Below are 17102 nucleotides of genomic sequence, written 5' to 3'. Positions count from 1 at the left end.
TTGAGTATCTGGAGCATCAGCATTTGTGGGTTTGATTACAGGCTCAAAATGGCCAGAAACAAAGACATTTCTTCTGACACTCGTCATTCTATTCCAGGCAAGAAATTGCCAAGAAACTGAGGATCTCGTACAACGCTGTGTACTAATCCCTTCACAGAACAGCGCAAATTGGCTCTAACCTTAATCGAAAGAGGAGTGGGAGGCCCCGGTGCACAACTGAGCAAGAGGACAAGTACATTAGTGTCTAGTTTGAGAAATAGATGCCTCAAGTCCTCAACTGGCAATTTCATTAAATAGTACCTGCAAACCACCTGTCTCAACATCAACAGTGAAGTGGCACCTCTGGGATGCTGGCCTTCTAGGCAGAGTATCTCTGTCCAGTGTCTGTTCTTTTGCTCATCTTAATCTTTGCATTTTATTGGCCAGTCTGAGACGGGTTTTTTTTGCAACTGCCTAGAAGGCCAGCATCCCGGAGTCTCATCTTCGCTGTTGACGTTGAGACTGGTGTTTTGTGGGTACTATGAAACAATGTTGATTTGACCAGTGGGCACGTTATTCACTGCCTATCAATAGTGTTGTCAATGTTTTAGAGAACATTTATTATCTCCCTTAATATTTTCTCTCATATTATAAACATGTGGGTTAAATGACATTACTTGAACTGTTATTGGAGAAGATTGATAGTTTTTACTTGATTTTCAAGCTCTTCTGACATATTTTTGTAAACTGTACTTTAGAATCTCTTAATGGCTATATTGTTTTAATAAAATGTTTATTTCATTGATTATTATGTTCTCTTGAACATTAGATCCAGTGGCAATGCTACCACAGTGTGTGAACCATCACTGGGCCTGGCACAGCATGTTAATGTCTTCCTTGTTCTTGGTTACCTTCTCATTTGTCACGTGATGGTGCTTTTCACTCTGTCTTAAAAAAACAATTGATGGTTTCTTGACATGATGAGGTTGACTGAACTCCACCCAAATGTGTTCCTTGTCCTCCCCCCTTTTCTGTTATGTTGCTCGAGCAGTCTTCAAACGAGGAAATGATCACGACACGGCTTAGTAGCATATAAAAATGTCAGAACATTTCCTTGTGTAGACAGTCCCAGAATTTCTCCAGCTCTCTATCTTGAACAGTGAGTGCAATGTTCCGTCTAAGCTGCACACGTGAGTTGTTTCTAGTTTACTGCTTTGCCATCACAAGACAAAAATGATCCTCCCCTTGGGAAAAACAGGTTAATCATCACCGTCTTGACACTCAGTCACTTGACGACTAACTACAAAGGAGCACCAAGACTGCACCGAGCCAGTCAGTGTAGAGACCTTACCTTTGAACATCCCTTGACAATGGGAACGATGACTACTCTCCTCCTACTGGCCTGCCTGTCCATGGCCTTACCATACACCGTCTGTGGTGAGCCGGTAAATCCATTTAATCTCCTGAAAGATCGAGTGGACTGTATGGAAAAGCAGCTGGGCAAGATTGTAACCCCGGAGGAGGACCTCAGTGCAACAAACGCAAAACTGAAGTTGCAGGTAGCAAGAGTAGACACACTGAGGCAAGAGAGTGAAGGTACATCTAATAAGGTAGCAGCTCTGGAGGCCAAGCAATGCTACAGAGGAAGACCTGGAGGCCCAGAAAGTTGAAGTGGGTAGACTGAGAGGCTTGGAAGAAAACCTGAACTCTAGAGCAGCAGCAGCTGGATGGACAAAGAGTGTTGGTGGCCAGGCTCAATGCCACGAAGACAGAGCTGGAAGCTGAAGTACAGGAGCTGAAGAGAGACAACAGAGGTAAGACATATTTTCAACCAGTCTTGCTCACTGGGTAGAGATGTAAATAATAAGTGTGAACACTTGACCTCTTTTTCATCAATCCACCCCTCTCCGCTCCTCCTCCCACTACCACTATCCCCCCATCTTCTCTCCCCTCTTCCCCAACTTCTACCACTCTTCCTCCCATTCCTCCTCCTTCCAATACTGTAGCGGACAGTAATATTTATCATGTATGATATTATAAACACCAGAGGTGTGGACTCGAGCCTCAAGGCTCTGGACTCAACTTTGACGTGAGACTGATAAATTGAAATGATCTGGACAGGCTTGGTAACATTTTGTCACTCATTGGTTCCCACCTCGATGACACCGACAGTGATTTTCATTGTGGTACACCAGAAGTACACTCATTTCCAATGGAACGCTGCGTTTGCCTTGCAGATCATTTACTTGTGATGCATTTGGAATTGGTTGTCAAATTGATTATAATAGAATTCAAATGTGTTGTAGACAAAATAATGAAAAGCGCTGTCTGGTAGCCACAATAAATAGACAACGATTCTGTGACCTTGGGTTTTCACACCCCAGATTTCAGAACTGTTTTGAAGTAAATTATTTTCATTAAGGTACTCACTTTAAAGGTACCTAAAGTACAGAGCATCAACATCCTGAGACATTTGTAAATCAGTTTTATTAGGGGAGTGCTCTGAAGTGTCAATCTGGGTTCAGCCATAAGGTTCTATCTAACACTTCTGAATTAGACAAGTTCAGTTTCTAAGAAGACTGTAGCTATTTTACCAAGATAGTAAGAACACATCATCAACTACATTAAGAAATGTATTGTGATAATCAGACAACTTATTGTCATAACTGAAAAACTGTGACAACATAATTTACTTTAAGATTTCTTACAGTGCTGTTTCTTGTTGTTGCTTGGGTGACATTATCACTGGCTTAACTAGCTAGACCAGGGAGATGGTAAAGACATGTTCTGATTGGTCCGTCTGTATTTGTTCAGGCTTGTGACTGGATTACAGATAGAAGCGTATAGTGCCAAGTCCAAATGGGTTTATGCAGATAAATTAGAAAGTCCTTTCATTTTTTTTTCCACATTAAATGTACTTTAAAAAAAAGATTGCTTCACAGACATTAAGAACCATCTAAAGATCTATTACATGATACATACCAAACATGGATACTATAGTACTATTCTATCACAATAGTCTCTGGGTACTGTAACAGAGATACATTTTGGCCCATCAGAGGTGGAGATGCTGACTAGTCTTCGGGCATTGTCCTTTGTGCTTTCAAGTGTTCCAAGATAACATTCCATGCAGCTCCAGGTGACAGAATACACATAAATTAGGGCCGAGCCTATAATACTACCCGCCCATACTCTCTCCCCTCTTATACAAAACCACACTTCTCCCCTCAACTCCTCATCCCACTACTTCTATCCCCCATCTCTTCTCCGACATCCACCTCTCTCCTCCCACCACTTCTATCCCCCATCTCTTCTCCGACATCCACCTCTCTCCTCCCACCACTTCTATCCCCCATCTCTTCTCTGACATCCACCTCTCTCCTCCCACTACTTCTATCCCCCATCTCTTCTCCGACATCCACCTCTCTCCTCCCACCACTTCTATCCCCCATCTTTTCTCCGACATCCACCTCTCTCCTCCCACTACTTCTATCCCCCATCTCTTCTCCGACATCCACCTCTCTCCTCCCACCACTTCTATCCCCCATCTTCTCTCCCCTCTTCTCCAACATCCACCCCTCCACTCCTCCTCCCACCACTACTATCTCCCCATCTTCTAAACATTTCAAATTCATACACTGTAAGATTACTAACAATAACTTGTCATTTCTGTATTAAAACATTATTTTCTTAATCCCTGCAGTAAATGTGGTGTTGAAAGGAGTAGCCGCTCAGTCATCTCTATATGAAATCGGTGTAGCTTCAAATGCCATTGATGGGACCAGAGAACCTGAATATAACAAACAATCCTGCAGCCACACTCAGGATGACACCAACCCCTGGTGGAGAGTGGACCTTCTGGGTGTGTACAGAGTGAAAGCTATCAATATCAGCACTATGCACTGCTGTGCTGAGAGACTTGATGGTGCTGAGATTCGCATCGGAAACTCACTGGAGAACAACGGCATCAACAACCCCAGGTCACATATTGACATCTGTACATTTTTATGTCCCGTCTTGAAGATATTTGGATACATTGGTATTCATCCATGCTTCTGTAGCTATTCTGTGGCTATATATTTAACAGACTGATGGTATTCTCTGATACATTCTAGAGCATACTCATTCACCATCATTAACTACTTTTCTCTATACCTCTATCTCTTTCTCTTTCAGATGTGATGTCATCTCCCAAATACCAACAGGGGAGACCCACACCTTCCACACCTAATGAGATGAAGGGTCGCTATGTTGTTATGGTCATCCCTGGCAGGAAGGAGTATCTCCATCTGTGTGAGGTGGAAGTACATGTGGACGGACTCAGCGGCTTGGAAGCTAAACTGAACTCTCTAGAGCACCAACAGCTGGATGGACAGCGAGTGTGGGGGGCCAGGCTCGATGACACATGTAAATAATAACGGTGAACTCTTGACCTCTTTTTCAGACCCAAACACCTCTCTTCCCTCCACCCCTCCTTCCATTACTACTAGTCCCCCATCTTGTAAACATTTCAAATTCATACACTGTCAGATGATTAACAGTAACTTTTAATTTCTGTATTAAAACATTTTCTATGTCCCTGCAGGAAACGTGGCATTGAAAGGAGTGGCCAGCCAGTAATCAATGTATGAGGATGGCCAGGCTAACAATGCCATTGATGGCAACAGAGAATCAAACTATCACAAAATATCCTGCACACACACTGAACAGGAGACCAACCCCTGGTGGAGAGTGGACCTGCTGGATCTGTACAGAGTGACAGCTGTCACCATCACCAACAGAGGAGATGTTGTTCCTGAGAGACTTGATGGTGATACATAGACATCTGTGGAATTGTATGTCCCGTGTTGAAGAAATTTGGATACATTGGTCTTCATCCATGCTTCTGTAGATATTCTATGGCTAAACAGTATATTGAACAGACTGATGGTTTTCTCTATGGTAAACTGTAGAGCGGCCTCATTCACTCTCATTATATTTTTCTCTCCCCCTCACTCTCTCTCTCTCACTCTCAGATGTGTTGTCATCTCCCACATCCCAGCAGGAGAGACCAACACGTTCCAGTGTAATGAGATGGACGGTCGCTATGTTGTTGTTGTGATCCCTGGACAGAACAAGATTCTCACTCTGTGTGAGGTGGAAGTTTACGGCCTTCCTGCAGGTAATCATCTGTAACTATCGTCGCTCTTCAGATTTATTACCAAGATAAGTTCGCATAACTTTTAAATGGTTGATCCTCAATGTTCTGGAAGTATAAATACTGTATATATTACTCTGTCGACCGGGCCGTAGTTTTCAAAGGCGTTTTGTCAAACATTGGCTTTGCTTTCTACAATCAAACAGTGTGTGTGTGTGTAGTTGCTATGTGAAACTATTTCATTGTGTTTTCTGTCAACATGTCCTCCTCCTCTATTACAGGTATCATCAGGGTTTCTACCACGTAATTGCTGAACACATCGCATGTGACATCACAGGATCCATCTTGTTGTGAAATAAGTAGGACAAGTGTTGTTGCCAAAGTTAGAATGAACTCACTGTCACTCAATTTTTTTGTATTTTTTTTATAGCTTTTTCTACTATTTCTGCTATTTTTTCATATAAGTGTGTCCTGTATTCATGACGTCCTCATTGGCCCGATACTTCCCCAACAAGTTACACCCACATCAAACTACACCCCCAAGCCAACTCAAGTTTGGTTCCTGTCATGGCCGCCAGCATTTCTTGAGGTGCAAGCCAAAAAACATGGCCAAATCAGCTGTTGCAGTTCCCCTTCAACCTTTTATCTAGTTGTTTTCTAGACGTCTCCTGGTTCTGTATGTTTATAGTGTTCTATGTGTGTTTTCTTTCTTTCCCACTTCTCAGCTGTAATGCTCTCTTTTTGAGTGTGGGTTCCTTATACTTTATCTTGCTTTATCTTGGCCAGGTCGCAGTTGTAAATTAGAACTTGTTCTCAACCCGCATACCTGGTTAAATAAAGGGGGAAAAAAATGAACACACTTTTTACATGGCTATTGTACTATTTACAGTAGAATTTGTATTCCTATATGATAGTGTGACATCTACTGGCTTTTTCAGGTACTTCAGATTACTCAACCAGGCGTCTGTAATTATCAATAAACTAATCAAATGTATTTATAAAGCCCTTTTCACATCAGCTGATGTAAACAACACATCTGCCATGCTGATCCTCAACACTGCCATGCTGATCCTCAACACATGGTCCCCTCAGGGACGCGTGCTCCGTCCCCTCCTGTACTCCTTCACCCATGACTGCGTAGTGGAGCGAGTTCGAGAGCTTCAAGTTCCTTGATGACCATATCACTAACAAACTATCATGGTTCAAACACACCAAGACAGTCGAGAAGAGGGCACGACAACACCTATTTCCTCTCGGGAGACTGAAAAGATTTAGCATGGATCCCCAGATCCTCAAAAGTTCTACGGCAGCACTATCGAGAGCATCCTCATTGGTTGCATCACTGCATGGTGTGGCAACTGGTTGGCATCTGATTGACTCGGTACCAGTCCCCCCTGTATATAGCCTCGTTATTGTTATTTTGTGTTACTTTTTTTAGTATCGTTAATTTTGTAAATATTTTTTTAATTCCTATTTTTAACTACATTGTTGGGTAAGGGCTTGTAAGTAAGTATTTCACGGTAAGGTCTACACTTGTTTTATTCGGCACGTGACAAATAACATTTGATTTGATTTGTCCCACCAACCTCCAGCTCTACATCACAGCTCTCTGATGGACTGAAGAATGGCCTTCATCTGTTCTTCAGCAGAGATCTTCTCTCCTGCCCTTTTCTCTACTCCCTCCTTCATCTTCTCCTCACTGCAGAGTTGTAGAACTCTGGGGGCCCCTAGTGTTGTAGCTGCAGTCTGTATATGGGCCCGTGTGTGTCTGTTCAGAGCTGCTAAGGCCCCAGTGTAGGCAAACTCCAGCACCCCTGCCAGCCCCACACACCTACCTCAGGACCCAGACTGATGGATATCGCTGTGTCTGTCCATGTCAACATCTGCATAAAACCTAGCGGTCAAACAGGGAAATGGTTGCAACCATTTTCCACAGTTAATCTTTCCTATAAGGGATTTTTAGAAACACTTCAAATAAGGGCTGTGTTTCGTGTAGGACTACCCTGGCGTCACGTTTTGATAACCATGTAAATCTCTATAGAACAAGGTGACATTTATTGCCACTGTGGGGCTCTATATGCTACCTCTTGGTGATGTCATTCAGAAACACAATGTCAATTTTCACTACTGTGCAGAAGACACACAGCTGTACATTTTGATGAAACATGGTGAATCCCCAAAATTGCCTACCCTGGAAGACTGTTTTTCAGACATAAGGAAGTGGATTGCCGCAAATGTTTTACTTTTAAACTCAGACAAAACAGGTCTAGGTCACAAAAAACAAAGAGATCTGCTGTTTGATCTGACAATTCATCTCAATGGTGGTACAGTTGTCAAAAAAATAACTGTGAAGGACCTTGGCGTTACTCTGGACCCTGATCTCGCTTTCGACAAACATCTCAAAACTAAACAACACACTGGGGTGGCAGGGTAGCCTAGTGGTTAGAGCGTTGGACTAATAACCGGAAGGTTGCAAGTTCAAACCCCTGAGCTGACATGGTACAAATCTGTTGTTCTGCCCCTGAACAGACAGTTAACCCACTGTTCCTAGGCCGTCGTTGAAAAAAAGAATTTGTTCTTAACTGACTTGCCTAGTTAAATAAAATAAAAACTATTGTAAAATTAAAACTATTGTAGCAAACTTATCCCACATCTGTAAAGGCACACAAGTTGCAAAGAATGTCTCCATGCATGCATTAATTGCGTTCTTAAACTGTAAAAGGGGCCTGTTTGAGCTGATTCAATCCAAGGCCTCTCTCATGTCAAGACATCCCAAAGCCTTGGCACCTCTCCTGCATTCTGGAGCAAGAGAAAGGGAGAACATTCTTTAAGAGTCTTCTTTAAGAGAAGGATCACACACGTATACACACACAGAGAGCGCAAACACACGCACTCAGGCACACACACACACGCCAGCATTCAGGCACACACACACACGCCAGCATTTGACATTTACTGAGATGACTCATGAAGTGGAGGCAGCTCTGCAGAGTGGTCACTAACTGTCACAGCCACAAAGTCAGAATAGCTGATTTTAAACCTAACCTTAAATGTTTTGGTAGCACTCCTAACTACGAAAGTTAGCTAAAATAAGATTTATTAACTAATTGTAAATAACATGTTTTATGAGCTGATAAAATAGCAGATGTGCATGTTGTTTTATTCACAATACTCGCCCTGTAGGCGGCTCTGATCTGGCAAGCTTCAATCCAGCTATGAAAAAGTCTGTCTTTCAGTCTGCATGAATCAGATGGTTGCCATGGAGACTAGCCTAAAGGAAGATGAAGAGGGAGGGAGTAGGGTGCTAAGTAACTAACCTCCTTATGGGACTCTCACCCACCCCAGGCCCTTTTGTGTGTGTGTGTGTGTGTGTGCGTACGTACGTGCATGTGTGTGTGAGAGAGAGTGAGAGTGAGAGAGCTGCCACTCACATATTTAACACAGAATGCCATTCTGTCCTCACTGTTTCATAGTTGTGAGTGGTGCCCTCATTTTTCTTTCTATTCTCCTCCTCCTACTCCTCACCTTTGTGTCTTTCTCTCCCTCCCTCACTCACTCCATCATCTCCTGCTCTCCTGAAGAAATGAGGAGAGAGATGTAGAGAAGCAGTCTTTCCATGTTGATGACTAACACTTCTGCACTTGGAACATAAGAGTGGTCATAAGCATTTGAATAAATACTTATTTAAATCAGATATACATTTGCAATTCAAATCGCCCAATAATCAACATCCATGTTCCAGTTTAACCCATAAAGTATATTTAAAAATATACGTAAATATAAAATTAATTTAAAAAATAAACATTGTCAAAATACAATATAGCTTTATTTGATTACTGTGGCCCCAATGAAGCATAAAGATTAACATACATTGTGATCATTTTTGGGGTTATAAATGTAAATTAACTAACACCCAGATCACTGGAGGCTGGTGGGGAGCTATAGAAAGGGCTCATTCTAATGGCTGGAATGGAATCAATGGAACGGAGTCAAACATGTGGTTTATTCCACTCCAGCCATTACCATGAGCGCGTCCTCCTATAGCTCCTTCCACCAGCCTCCTCTGACCCAGATACAGTGGATAACAGCAGTGGATTTCAGACATACTTTATAAGCCGGAGGTGAATACATCCTTCATACAGTAAACATAAAACTTGTAATAACCTGGTTTACAAGCAGGAGTAGGTGGTCCCCTCATAACCAAACACTTACAGTGCAATACAGGTTTACGGGTACTGGATTATCTGTCTTTCCTAGTTACAGTCTAGTTTATGAACTTCCTCCTGTGAATGACATAGCACCCTATTCCCTACATGTAGCAAATAGGGTGCCGTTTCAGACGTAGCCATTGCACAGAGTAGGCTGTCTGTGCAATCCTGCTTCCATTAAATTAGGCCAAATTGTAATTTAGATCTATGGGTCCCTGGATTCACAGGCTAAATACCTCAGAGACAAGAGGGTGAGAGAGTGGGGGGGGGGGGGGGGGGGGGGGCACTCACTCATGTGCCAAGGACAGAGCATGGATTCAGTTACCAGACAGACAGACAGACAGACAGAGACAGACAGACAGACAGACAGACAGACAGACAGACAGACAGACAGACAGACAGACAGACAGAGCAGGAACAGTAGATTGCATAGGTCGGTAATTTACATGTATTTCTATTGAGCCTACAAAACACGTGTAACCCTAAAACCCTTTGCCACCCACATATCACACCATCTTCAGCATAAGCAGCAAGCCAAGGGGTCTATTTTTGCAAATGAGTGGGAGAGAGAGAGAGAGAGAGAGAGAGACAGAGACAGAAAGAGATATGAAGAGCACAAGCTGCCTGTTCAGAAATATTGTTGTGGAAAAGGGCGATGATGCTGCTATGGCTTATGGTCTGATGCTGCTATGATTTATGGTCTGATGCTGCTATGACTTATGGTCTGATTCTGCTATGACTTATGGTCTGATGCTGCTATGACTTATGGTCTGATGCTGCTATGGCTTATGGTCTGATGCTGCTATGACTTATGGTCTGATGCTGCTATGACTTATGGTCTGATGCTGCTATGACTTATGGTCTGATGCTGCTATGATTTATGGTCTGATGCTGCTATGACTTATGGTCTGATGCTGCTATGGCTTATGGTCTGATGCTGCTATGACTTATGGTCTGATGCTGCTATGGCTTATGGTCTGATGCTGCTATGACTTATGGTCTGATGCTGCTATGACTTATGGTCTGATGCTGCTATGACTTATGGTCTGATGCTGCTATGACTTATGGTCTGATGCTGCTATGGCTTATGGTCTGATGCTGCTATGACTTATGGTCTGATGCTGCTATGGCTTATGGTCTGATGCTGCTATGACTTATGGTCTGATGCTGCTATGACTTATGGTCTGATGCTGCTATGACTTATGGTCTGATGCTGCTATGACTTATGGTCTGATGCTGCTATGACTTATGGTCTGATGCTGCTATGGCTTATGGTCTGATGCTGCTATGACTTATGGTCTGATGCTGCTATGACTTATGGTCTGATGCTGCTATGGCTTATGGTCTGATGCTGCTATGACTTATGGTCTGATGCTGCTATGGCTTATGGTCTGATGCTGCTATGACTTATGGTCTGATGCTGCTATGACTTATGGTCTGATGCTGCTATGGCTTATGGTCTGATGCTGCTATGGCTTATGGTCTGATTCTGCTATGACTTATGGTCTGATGCTGCTATGGCTTATGGTCTGATTCTGCTATGACTTATGGTCTGATGCTGCTATGACTTATGGTCTGATGCTGCTATGGCTTATGGTCTGATGCTGCTATGGCTTATGGTCTGATGCTGCTATGACTTATGGTCTGATGCTGCTATGGCTTATGGTCTGATGCTGCTATGGCTTATGGTCTGATGCTGCTATGACTTATGGTCTGATTCTGCTATGACTTATAGTCTGATGCTGCTATGGCTTATGGTCTGATGCTGCTATGGCTTATGGTCTGATGCTGCTATGGCTTATGGTCTGATGCTGCTATGACTTATGGTCTGATGCTGCTATGGCTTATGGTCTGATGCTGCTATGACTTATGGTCTGATGCTGCTATGGCTTATGGTCTGATGCTGCTATGACTTATGGTCTGATGCTGCTATGACTTATGGTCTGATGCTGCTTTGGCTTATGGTCTGATGCTGCTATGACTTATGGTCTGATGCTGCTATGGCTTATGGTCTGATGCTGCTATGACTTATGGTCTGATGCTGCTATGATTTATGGTCTGATGCTGCTATGGCTTATGGTCTGATGCTGCTATGATTTATGGTCTGATGCTGCTATGGCTTATGGTCTGATGCTGCTATGACTTATGGTCTGATGCTGCTATGGCTTATGGTCTGATGCTGCTATGACTTATGGTCTGATGCTGCTATGACTTATGGTCTGATGCTGCTATGGCTTATGGTCTGATGCTGCTATGATTTATGGTCTGATGCTGCTATAACTTATGGTCTGATGCTGCTATGACTTATGGTATGATGCTGCTATGACTTATGGTCTGATGCTGCTATGACTTATGGTCTGATGCTGCTATGACTTATGGTCTGATGCTGCTATGACTTATGGTATGATGCTGCTATGACTTATGGTCTGATGCTGCTATGGCTTATGGTCTGATGCTGCTATGATTTATGGTCTGATGCTGCTATGACTTATGGTCTGATGCTGCTATGACTTATGGTATGATGCTGCTATGACTTATGGTCTGATGCTGCTATGACTTATGGTCTGATGCTGCTATGACTTATGGTCTGATGCTGCTATGACTTATGGTCTGATGCTGCTAGGACTTATGGTCTGATGCTGCTATGACTTATGGTCTGATGCTGCTATGGCTTATGGTCTGATGCTGCTATGACTTATGGTCTGATGCTGCTATGACTTATGGTCTGATGCTGCTATGGCTTATGGTCTGATGCTGCTATGGCTTATGGTCTGATGCTGCTATGACTTATGGTCTGATGCTGCTATGACTTATGGTCTGATGCTGCTATGGCTTATGGTCTGATGCTGCTATGACTTATGGTCTGATGCTGCTATGACTTATGGTCTGATGCTGCTATGGCTTATGGTCTGATGCTGCTATGACTTATGGTCTGATGCTGCTATGGCTTATGGTCTGATGCTGCTATGACTTATGGTCTGATGCTGCTATGACTTATGGTCTGATGCTGCTATGACTTATGGTCTGATGCTGCTATGGCTTATGGTCTGATGCTGCTATGGCTTATGGTCTGATGCTGCTATGACTTATGGTCTGATGCTGCTATGACTTATGGTCTGATGCTGCTATGACTTATGGTCTGATGCTGCTATGACTTATGGTCTGATGCTGCTATGGCTTATGGTCTGATGCTGCTATGACTTATGGTCTGATGCTGCTATGGCTTATGGTCTGATTTGATTTGTTTACAGTATACACACATGAATTAACAACATGATGTGGTGACGCGAGGTGATTAAAGCATCATTATATTACTCCATGAAAAATATTACAATGAATGAAATAAAACAGAGAAGTGAGGTCAAGTACTGGCCCGAGGCATCAGGAAAGATATGATGACGATGACTAAGGAGAGAGAGAGAGGGATGGAGAGGAGGAGAACGACAGGCAGGGAGAGAGACGAGGGCCACAGGAACCAGAGCCATTTTGGGCCAGTTCTGGGCCCTTCGACTGGAGGCCCCTGACCGTCTCCTCTGATACTGGGCCGACAGATCACTAACGGTCTGACCTGTGATACACTTTCCTGAGAGAGAGAGAGAGAGAGAGAGAGAGAGAGAGAGAGAAAGACAGAGAGAGAGAGAGAGAAAGAGAGAGAGAGAGAGAGAGACTTTCAATATATGGCAGTTTCATTATGTGTTTGCGATGAGGTTTAACTGTGGTTGTGTATTAGGTTTGTGATGTGGTTCTGTGTGGTTGAGGTACCTCTAGTAAGGTTCTGTTGTGAGCGCGGTGGGGACTGAGTCTGAGGTTCCAGCGGTGACTCCTGTGACTCCTCCCCCCATCGTCCTCACTCTCCGTGGTGTCCTGCCGTGCTATTCGTGGTCGCTTCCGTCTCCGCGAACTGATTCGCTGGAGAGAACCTGGCTCCTGTAGTCTGGACCAATCGAAACAGCAACAAAATGAAAAGACAATAGGTACTGTTTATGAGTGACCGATTGTTGAGTAAGCAGTGTGTTTGTGTGTGTGTGTGGGTGTGTGTCGAACCTGCAATCTGTGTCCTCGATGTCAGCGTCTGCATCGCTGTCGCCCTGAGGATCGGACAGGGCACACTCTTCCTGCACAGTATGAGTCACATGAATTAGACACACGTATACGTGTGCAGTACAATCACTCATTGGTTTCAGCCACCTACATTTTTGAGAAAGGTAATACTTCAGTATGTTTGTGTGCATCATCATTCAACATTATATGCATTACGTTCCATAAACCATACTGAGTTGAAACCGTACTGATGTTTTGTAACATCAATATTTGTGTCATTGAACGAACACGCACGCACACGCACGCACACACACACACACACACACACACACACACACACACACACACACACACACACACACACACACACACACACACACACACACACACACCCTACCTCTGTGCCATATCCCTCTGAGTATCTGGTTATCACTACCCTGTTTTTCCCACAGTGTTCACATTTCAGTGTGTCCTGAGAGAAAGAGAAAGAGAGAGAGAGTCATGAGCTGTGTACAGCATGATACGTATGTAGGTGAAATGCATAGGGAGAGATACATATGCATTTCAGCGAGGCACAACAAACTAACGCCGGGACTCAATCCGATTGCGCATCGTCGACAATGCTGATTTTAAAGGCAATGTTTGCAGTAAACGGTGCAGAAGTCGGCTCAACTGACTATTACACTTAAATGTCAAGCTCACTATAGTGTACGGTTTTCGTTAACAACGAATTCAACAGGAGAAGTTCCGCCCCCATTCATTTTCAACGAGGGCACACGCAGAGAAATGTGTGGGGGATTGTGGGAAGGTGAGCGGCGAGAGCCCTGCTAGCGGATTGGTAGAAAAGTTGAGCTCTGCTCCACTGTATGCAAATTTGATGCGAAGCGTTGGAGTGAAGCATTGTAATGAAGAGCCAGAACCCACTGTAATAGTGCCGTTTGGGATTGAATCCGGCTTAAATATCGTCCAGGGTGATTGATGCTTCTGTATCTTCCCTTGGATGTAGAAAATAATATTATAGAACACCACTTCTCACCGGTGTCTGTGTGTGTGCTTCAGAGTATAGTGTGCAGGGTCCAGTCTCACACAAACACACTACGCCAACTTCTCCACAACTTGCCCCCATCTGCAGAGAGAGAAACAGTAAGTGAGAGATACAGAGAGAGATAAACAGTAAGAGAGAGATACAGAGAGAGAGAAACAGTAAGAGAGAGAGAAACAGCATGAGAGAGAGATGGTGTGTGTGACAGAGCAAGAAACAGATAGATAAGCATGATAAATGAGGAACGAAGAGAGAAACAGAGGAGACAGATATAAATATATATATAGAGAGAGAGCGACAGAGAGAGAGAGAGGGGGAATGAGAGAGAGAATGAGAGAGAGAGCGAATGAAAGAGAGAGAGAGAGCGAATAAGAGAAAGATAGAATGAGAGAGAGAGTAAAAGATAGAATGAGAGAAAGATAGAATGAGAGAAAGAGTGAAAGAGCAAAAGAGAAAATGAGAGAAAGAGAGAATGAGTGAGAGAGAGAGAGAGAGAGAGAGAGAGAGAGAGCAGAAAGTAGTAATGATTTATCTGGAGCCATCAGTCCATCACTAATTGGACAGCAGCAGAGGTTAGAAAGTATTCTTCATGTTGTGTAGAGTACAAACCTAACAGTGGGGCCCTAATTACCAATGTCTCACATACACAGACACACACTGAGACACATGCGTACACAAACCCACACACGGGATGGTAAATGTCCTATCTCTTGCCCTCATGCACTCTCATGATTAGGGTTGAGTCGGTGTGGGTTATACTGCTCAAACAGACAAAGACACACACACACACATGAAGTTACCTCACAGTCATTGTCGGAGGTCTCTCCAGATGAAAACAGGCCATGAGAGTCAGATTCCCTCCGATGCTGCAGCATCCCTGACCTGACCCACTCTCTGTTACATAGACCTGTAGACAGGGGACACAGGGGTCAGGCTCGGGTTCAGTATGCAAACCTTGTGGAAACTTTCAGATAGAAACGGCATGAAAAGAGCAGATGTGATTCCTTGTGCTATACGTCAGAGAGGCATGTTTGTTCTACATAACACATGTCTATCTGAACATTGGCCAACATTGTGTCCTGCTTAATGCAGCCTAGGCTCAGGGTTATTCAGCATATCTACATATACACATCAAATAGGATGGCGGCATAGTTTAAAAGACAGGATGAAAATATATATTAAATATTAACAATAGTACATTTTATTTGTAGGGAGTTTTTCATTTACGGACAGTAATCACAACGCTCTTTACATTAGGGAAACCTATTAATATTATAGTAGTATCCAATGACTATACTTTTTCACCTCTGGCTGCACCTGCAAATTGTTGGGTATGTGGTAGGCATACTTTATTTTTCAAACGAAATAAGCCTCATCATGGACAAACATTTTTACAGTAAGTAGGTCTATTACAGTATGATCACAATGGAGGTGTTATAATTCAGCAATAAGGCCTGAGGAGGTGTTGTATATGGCCATTATACCACAACCCCCTGAGGTGCCTTATTGACATCATAAACTGATTACCAATGTCATTAGAACAGTAGAAATATTATTTTTGTCATACCCGTGGTATATGGTCTGCTATACCGCGCTTTTAGTGAATCAGCATTCAGGGCCAACCGGTTTATAATGTATAATATATATTATGTTTAACGTTATAAATAATACCCAATAGGGAATTCACTCTACAGTATTACAGCAACACAGCCTTCTACAGTTTGGATAAACACAGTCGGAGGAACGGAGCAGTGGGTGGAAAGTTCCATTGGAAAATGCTCTTGACAGTTTTTGTATATCCGAGGTGATACATTTCACCACAAGCTCGCATGCTGCTGCTAGTTGAGAGGGATTGAAATGTTTATCGTCATCAGAGGGGTATTTCACCTCTCACACGAGCATCTCTAAACAGCTGGTCTGTTATTACGTAATGCGGGAGGGAGCTTTTCGTAGCGCGACAACTTTTTTGCCATAAGCATGACCCGACGGTTTTTTCACCATGCACTTCCATAATATGCTGTAGTAGTCTAAACAATCATACATACAATCAACATTGTGACTTCGCTGTGAATAAATTCAATTCAAGGGGCTTTATTGGCATGAGAAACCTATGTTTACATTGCCAAAGCAAGTGAAATTGATAATAAACACGCTGTCTTGAAACCCCGTAACTTAAATGCAACCAATGCCATTTCAAGTTGTGATGCTGCAGAAAAACGTAGGCCACACATAAGCATACTTTTCACCTATTCTAAATTATGTAATATAGCTATGGGGAATGCGATGATATTTCGACTGAGTTCCCCTATTACAGATATGCGCATATCAACTTGGGTTGCTTTCATAACTCCATACCTTAACTTGAATGCATCATTCCATCCCCCAAAAATGTTTCATGCGAAAAATATTGCAACTTTATATTTCAAATGACTGGAATATAAACGACGAATCTCTCTCGCGGGGTGTAAAACCGGAGGCTAGTGCTGCTTCCAAAATATTTGACATTGTAATCCGCTATGATGTCAGTGTGAAGCAAACGATAGCTCGGGCATCGGGAGTGCGCTGACCATAGATAAAACTCCAAAACAAGGCACGGGAGCGTGCAAAAAGGTGGGCGGAGATAGAAGATAGACACATAGTATAACCACTCCTATATGGGAAGAAGAACGACGCGAGGCAGAATCCTACCAATCAT

At 43.2% G+C, this 17102-nt stretch overlaps 1 protein-coding gene and 1 long non-coding RNA gene across 2 annotated transcripts; one reads left to right on the top strand and one right to left on the bottom strand.

The window, feature by feature from the left end:
- The first annotated feature begins 4570 nt into the window (after window positions 1-4570).
- LOC118966145 lies at window positions 4571-5945 on the top strand. The gene is made up of 3 exons (XR_005053430.1): window positions 4571-4814; window positions 4995-5140; window positions 5398-5945. It is a non-coding gene; the product is annotated as an uncharacterized LOC118966145 (long non-coding RNA).
- Window positions 5946-12466: 6521 nt separating this feature from the next.
- Window positions 12467-16981, bottom strand: si:ch211-63p21.1. The gene is made up of 7 exons (XM_021614777.2): window positions 16763-16981; window positions 15208-15314; window positions 14402-14491; window positions 13763-13837; window positions 13369-13439; window positions 13087-13258; window positions 12467-12907 (listed from the first exon to the last, which is right to left on the bottom strand). Exons 2-7 carry the CDS (start codon window positions 15280-15282, stop codon window positions 12686-12688), a joined length of 705 nt encoding a protein of 234 aa, XP_021470452.1. The 5' UTR covers window positions 15283-15314; window positions 16763-16981; the 3' UTR covers window positions 12467-12685.
- Between the last annotated feature and the right edge of the window lie 121 nt (window positions 16982-17102).

Source organism: Oncorhynchus mykiss, chromosome 9 (genome assembly GCF_013265735.2).
Source record: "Oncorhynchus mykiss isolate Arlee chromosome 9, USDA_OmykA_1.1, whole genome shotgun sequence".
In the NCBI taxonomy this organism is placed as follows: domain Eukaryota; kingdom Metazoa; phylum Chordata; class Actinopteri; order Salmoniformes; family Salmonidae; genus Oncorhynchus; species Oncorhynchus mykiss.
Note: the sequence above shows the minus strand (reverse complement) of the source record. Positions and strands in the feature narration are given on the sequence as shown.